Source organism: Euphorbia lathyris, chromosome 9, assembly GCF_963576675.1.
Source record: "Euphorbia lathyris chromosome 9, ddEupLath1.1, whole genome shotgun sequence".
Classification (NCBI taxonomy): Eukaryota; Viridiplantae; Streptophyta; class Magnoliopsida; order Malpighiales; family Euphorbiaceae; genus Euphorbia; species Euphorbia lathyris.
This window is the reverse complement of record NC_088918.1, coordinates 25,395,974-25,401,285: the sequence shown is the minus strand read 5'-3', so window position 1 is coordinate 25,401,285 and position 5,312 is coordinate 25,395,974. Positions and strand designations below refer to the sequence as shown.

At 37.2% G+C, this 5,312-nt stretch overlaps 1 protein-coding gene across 1 annotated transcript; it reads left to right on the top strand.

Annotated features, from left to right (window-relative positions):
* The first annotated feature begins 1,979 nt into the window (after positions 1-1,979).
* On the top strand, positions 1,980-4,180 carry LOC136207141 (guanosine deaminase). The gene is made up of 5 exons (XM_065998427.1): positions 1,980-2,140; positions 2,894-2,944; positions 3,358-3,548; positions 3,705-3,809; positions 3,909-4,180. The coding sequence occupies exons 1-5, from the start codon at positions 2,122-2,124 to the stop codon at positions 4,095-4,097; spliced, it is 555 nt and encodes a 184-aa protein (XP_065854499.1). The 5' UTR covers positions 1,980-2,121; the 3' UTR covers positions 4,098-4,180.
* The last annotated feature ends 1,132 nt before the right edge of the window (positions 4,181-5,312 follow it).

The window sequence follows — 5,312 nt, the reverse complement described above, 5'->3', positions numbered from 1 at the left end:
GAGTATAAATAGCTTGCATCCCAAGCTATTGAGGTACACTTACTGATTCTCTACTTTTGTGCTTACAGTTTATTCTCAGAAATATTACTGACTTTGGCATCGGAGTGTCCCCGGCCGATCCCAACGGCACCTCACAGGGAAGTGCTCCGATCAAGGATTTTTTTCCACAAGTTATCAAACCTGCTCCAAAGCAATTCCAAGAGACAATAATCAAAAGTGGAGACTGCAAGAGTGACAGAGGATAGCATGCTGATGCTATACTTAGGTAGAGAATCTCCCACCTTCACTAGTAAGCATATTAACATGACGAGCATATTTGCTCTGCTACGCTTATTACGGCTCGGGGAATTATCCAGAGAACAAACATTCTCCTTATCCTTCGAGGACTGAAACCTATCAATAGCAGAGTCTGCGACATCCGTGCATAAATCACTAAAGATGTTGTAAGAGCTCAAGTCTCTGAACCTCGGGGGTCCATTATATTTCGGCCTTGGGGATGCCTCCCCACCTGACTTAGACGCACCAAATAAGAATATACATTGTTATTATTCTGAGTGATGGCAGGGTATTCACCCTTTGATTCCTAAGAACTATTTTTGTACTGAAACTGTCATGTCTGACTCGTTTTCTCTGCTATCATCCGCTCTCCATAACACTCACCATCACCTTCCTTATTAATTCTGACCGAGGCTGAAGGAGATTCAGTCCCTGCCATAGCAGCTTATGCATTCACTGGTTCCGATCAAGCAGTTCTGATTTCGGGTGCATCTTTTGACTGGGTGGGCTATAGGGTGTCGTGCGTTGGTTTGTAAGATTCATGGATAGGTGCAGGCCTCTCGACTGTGACCATACCGTCCGCATTTGGTGCATGCGATGTACAGACCTTCGTATTCGATACGATTAAAAAATTTCCATTCAATTGAAACTGAGCTACAAAGGGCTTGGAAAAATCAATTTCAACCCGACTCTAGCAAACTTTTTATGGGCTTTCGGAGTCGTGTTTTTATCCACTCTGATACCCTTCACAAACGAGTTTTCGATTAACACAAGACAACCCTCCTTGTAAAATTGCAGTGGTAGTTCAGGGAATCTGGCCCAAACTATCGTCAACTTACCTCTTTACATCAGATGGTATGGAGGTGGGAGACCAAGTACGAACCATAAGGTAATGTCCCTGGACCATCCAAGATCCGTCATGAGTCACATGGTCCTTATCTCCAAGGTTTTGAAAATCTACCAGGTAAAAACCATAGCCGAGGTCTATCATGTCAATCTTTCCTTTCGGTTTCAGGGCTCGGTTCCTCAATGCGTTAAAGCTAACATTCCGTCCCAATATTTTCACAATCAAAACATTACCCCATGCCTGAGACAATTCTTCCACTAGTTTTGGTGCAATTGTAATACTCCGGTAAAAGAGATATCCATCGATGTAGTCGATTTTTCCTTATCTAGAGTGCTTGAGATCAATCAGAACCCGACGAACTTCCTGCATCGGCTCATCAACAACAGTATCTCTAAATGATCGAGGAGGGAAAGGGTGAGGGAGCGATTGGGTGCCACCACTGTCCGAAGGGATCAGCAACTGCAACAATAGAATTGAGTTTTGATGAGGAGTTGAGATTGGTGCTGACATTAAGTTTGAGTGTATTTTTACCTAAAAATATGATCAATAAATTTATTTTAAAAATCCGATATATGACAGTTAAGGTAATTATCAATTAGTCCATTCAAATTTTTAATATTAATGTAAAATAAAATTGATATTAATGAAAATGGTAAGTAGAGTCAATTTTATTTTGTATAACACGTAGAGTCAAATTTAAATCATATCCTTTTATTATATGATATTAAACTTTTGAGAAATTTCTCTGGATTATTCTGTAATCGTGAATTAATTGGTTTTCACACGGCACGATCTAAGTGGGAATAGAAAAGTGACAAAAAGGCCAAAGGACTGAATCAGCTTAGAACCTTTAAATACTCACAGATTCGCCTTTGTTTTGTGACACGCCACAACGCTCGAGCTTCACATGCTCTTTCTTTTTTTCTCTCTCTCTATCTTTTCTTTTCCTTTCCTTTCCTTGAAAACATCGTTTCTTAATTGATTTGACTTCTTTCATCATGGAGGACGCTAATAATGGTATCATTTCTTCTTTTGCTGTTTCTATATTTTCATTTTGCGATTTATCCATGGCTTCTCATGATTTTGATTTCTGGTTCTTCATACACCTCGTTTCCGATTAATTCTTGCTGAATTTTGAACATGACCGTCTCATCTTCTTTGGTTGATCTTGTAATTATGTGCTGTATTTCAGATTCGTGTCTCATTGTTGTTTGAGGTCTTTTTTTTTTTTAATCTGTTTTTCCTAATTTGTCTGTGTGTATCTGCAATTTGTGGCTTGGATCTCTACACGATACTTTAAAAGATAAACTAGTACATCCTGAATGCTTTGAAGTCTCTTCTATTTCAGAGAATTGTGGTTTAAGGATCTTGCTTTTTTTTATCAATCATTAGATGACATTTATTATTGTGAATGCGCTTATTGTCATGGAATTCACCAGATTTTAGATCTATAAGCTGGTGAAAAATCATAAGCTACTTCATCATTACGGTTTTACCTGCAATGCAAATATCATTTTCTTAATATTTTGATTGATAAGAATAAAGCAATTGTAGGATTACTGTGTTATAGCTAGATAATTCCTTGAATGTTTCGTTAGTAAGTGGCACCAATTCTGGGCTTTTGTAGAAGTGAATTAATTTGATTTCTGATTGTTTTTTTTTTTTTTTTCTTCAAGTAATCCTAGTTATTGATATGTGCTTTGTTTCATTTACTTGAATCAAAGGTCGGAATTAAGGCGATTACTTATTTTTGCTCTTTCTTTTCAATAGTGGCAGATGGAACTATTTCTGTAACATCAGAATTTGCTGGACATCAAGAAGGTAATTCAAGACACATACACACACATGTATATACATATACATTTTTTCAAATCTGTATCTCTTTCATATCATGGTTCTTAGTGCCTGTTTGGTTCTCTTTCTTTTGTAGGCACTTTTTGATTTTTCAAACAATAGAATAAAATTGTAGTGTTTGGTTAATAACAGCTTATAGCTATTTTGAAAGAAAAATAAATGAAAACAGTATCTGAACCAAACAAGCCCTTAATGTATAGTTGGTGTCCATGATTATAGCTTGTAGTTATTTTGGATACTTACCTGATTAGCAGTCAATGATAATTTTGGGTTCTACTTCTACCATCAATCTTCCACTGATGAGGGTTGTAGTCTCCAAAATTATCATTATTGTGTCTTTTGATGGTTATTTTATTAAGTTTCTGTGATTGTTCAACCAGCTGTCCAGGATAGAGACCACAAATTCTTAACATTAGCAGTTGAAGAGGCATACAAAGGTGTTGAGTGCGGGCATGGTGGCCCATTTGGTGCAGTTATTGTTTGTAACGATGAAATTGTTGTTCAATGTCACAACTTGGTTTTGCAAACCACAGACCCTACTGCCCATGCTGAAGTTACTGCTGTTAGAGAGGTTGGAATTAGAATCATTACATTCGCTTGATTTCTCTCCGCCCAGTTGTTGATATGATATGATAAGATATGATAATGAATTAACCATGGAATGCACAAATGATATGTAAATTGTTTTCTCCCATTAACGCTACATTTTTATCTTAAAATTGCATAGGCCTGCAAGAAACTCAACCGAATTAACCTCTCAGATTGTGAAATATATGCTTCATGTGAGCCTTGTCCAATGTGCTTTGGTGCCATCTATCTATCAAGAATTAAGGTCTAGTGCCCGAAAACTTTCTTTTCTCACTCAGAATCTTATGTTTTGTTGCCGCCTAATACTTACAATATGATGGTTTGTTTTGCTGTTTTGAAACAGAGGCTGGTATATGGAGCCAAGGCTGAAGCAGCTATAGCTATTGGGTTCGACAACTTCATCGCTGATGCGATAAGAGGAACAGGATACTATCAGAAAGCTCATTTGGAGATCAAAAGAGCAGACGGTAACGGTGCTTTGATTGCGGAACAAGTATTCGAGGATATGAAGTCCAAGTTCAAAATGTACTGATTGCTGATTGTTATGCAAACTTCACATTGTATTTAATGTTAAATCTCTTATTCTCAAAGTATTTCAGGATGCCTTTGGTTTTAGTCATGCTTGCAAAGGTAGCTAAGAAATAGGATGAATCAATTTGGTAAAATTAATGGAAAAATCAATGGACTATGCATTAAGAGATTTATTGACAAAAGGGATTTCTATTATTGGAGGAAGGGGATGACATTATTTTCATTTATGGTGAATGGAGAAAGTTCTTTGCTGATCATCATACTGCTAAATTTTTATTGGCAGCATTCATGAGTTGAAAAGAACAGAGCTTTTCACGACTTTAAGCTGATTTACTTCTGGCTTTTTGTCAGGCCTTCCTTGGCCATAAGTATAAATTTCTTAACCGAGGTGGATTTACTTGGTTGGGGTGAGCAAAACCGAATAAAACAACAGAGAAAAACAGAACAGGACCATGTTCTCCTAATTTACATTAGCCAAAGTGTGATTTTGGTCCTCCTGGTTTAAATTAAAATATAGTTGGAACCAATAAAGTTCGGTAATGGACCCCATAACGAAACTTTTTGAAAAACGTGCACAGAAAAGGGTAAGGTTAATAATCTACAAATTTGTTTCTCCATAAAATGAGATGTCTTTTTGTTTATCCTTTGCTATGTCTGAGCATTCCTGAGGATGCCGAGGTCGCTCTGGAACCAGAGGTGGAGAGTGTGGAGGCTGCGTTAAATGACCTCTGTCTCGTGGGGCGCTTCTCAACGGATTGAGTTATAAAATTCCCAATTTTGAAACACCAGGAGTGTGGACAGTGGTGAATCTATTACCAAAAGTTCGGGAGCTCCATTATGAGTAGAAGAAAAATGACGATTTAAGGCTTTAATTTTTAGTCTCACACAAATTCTCCTCACTATTAGTCTTATTAAGAGAAATATAAGATAAGAAAAGAAAAGAAAAAAAAAAACATGTTCTATTTTCAACTATAACATTACTAGAAGGGATAAGGCGTTGCTTGGAACTCCGTGGTTTGGGCAACGCGCTTTTCTTTTCTCAATGGGGACTTTAGTTAGTGTATTAATTTAACTTGTGTTAGCCGTAGTGGCGGCCTTGCGTTATTTTGCTTGAATAAAGTGGATGTTACTGTCTTGTTCTAATTTAGCTCGCACATTGATTTTTCTATTATTGATGATAGTTCTTTTTCCTGGAGGTGTACAAGCTACTCTGCCA

Excerpts from the sequence above, each read along its gene's own strand:
- LOC136207141 (XM_065998427.1), top strand. Across the intron at positions 3,549-3,704 it reads AAGTTACTGCTGTTAGAGAG|GCCTGCAAGAAACTCAACCG; the intron begins GTTGGAATTAGA and ends AAAATTGCATAG. Across the intron at positions 3,810-3,908 it reads TCTATCTATCAAGAATTAAG|AGGCTGGTATATGGAGCCAA; the intron begins GTCTAGTGCCCG and ends GTTTTGAAACAG.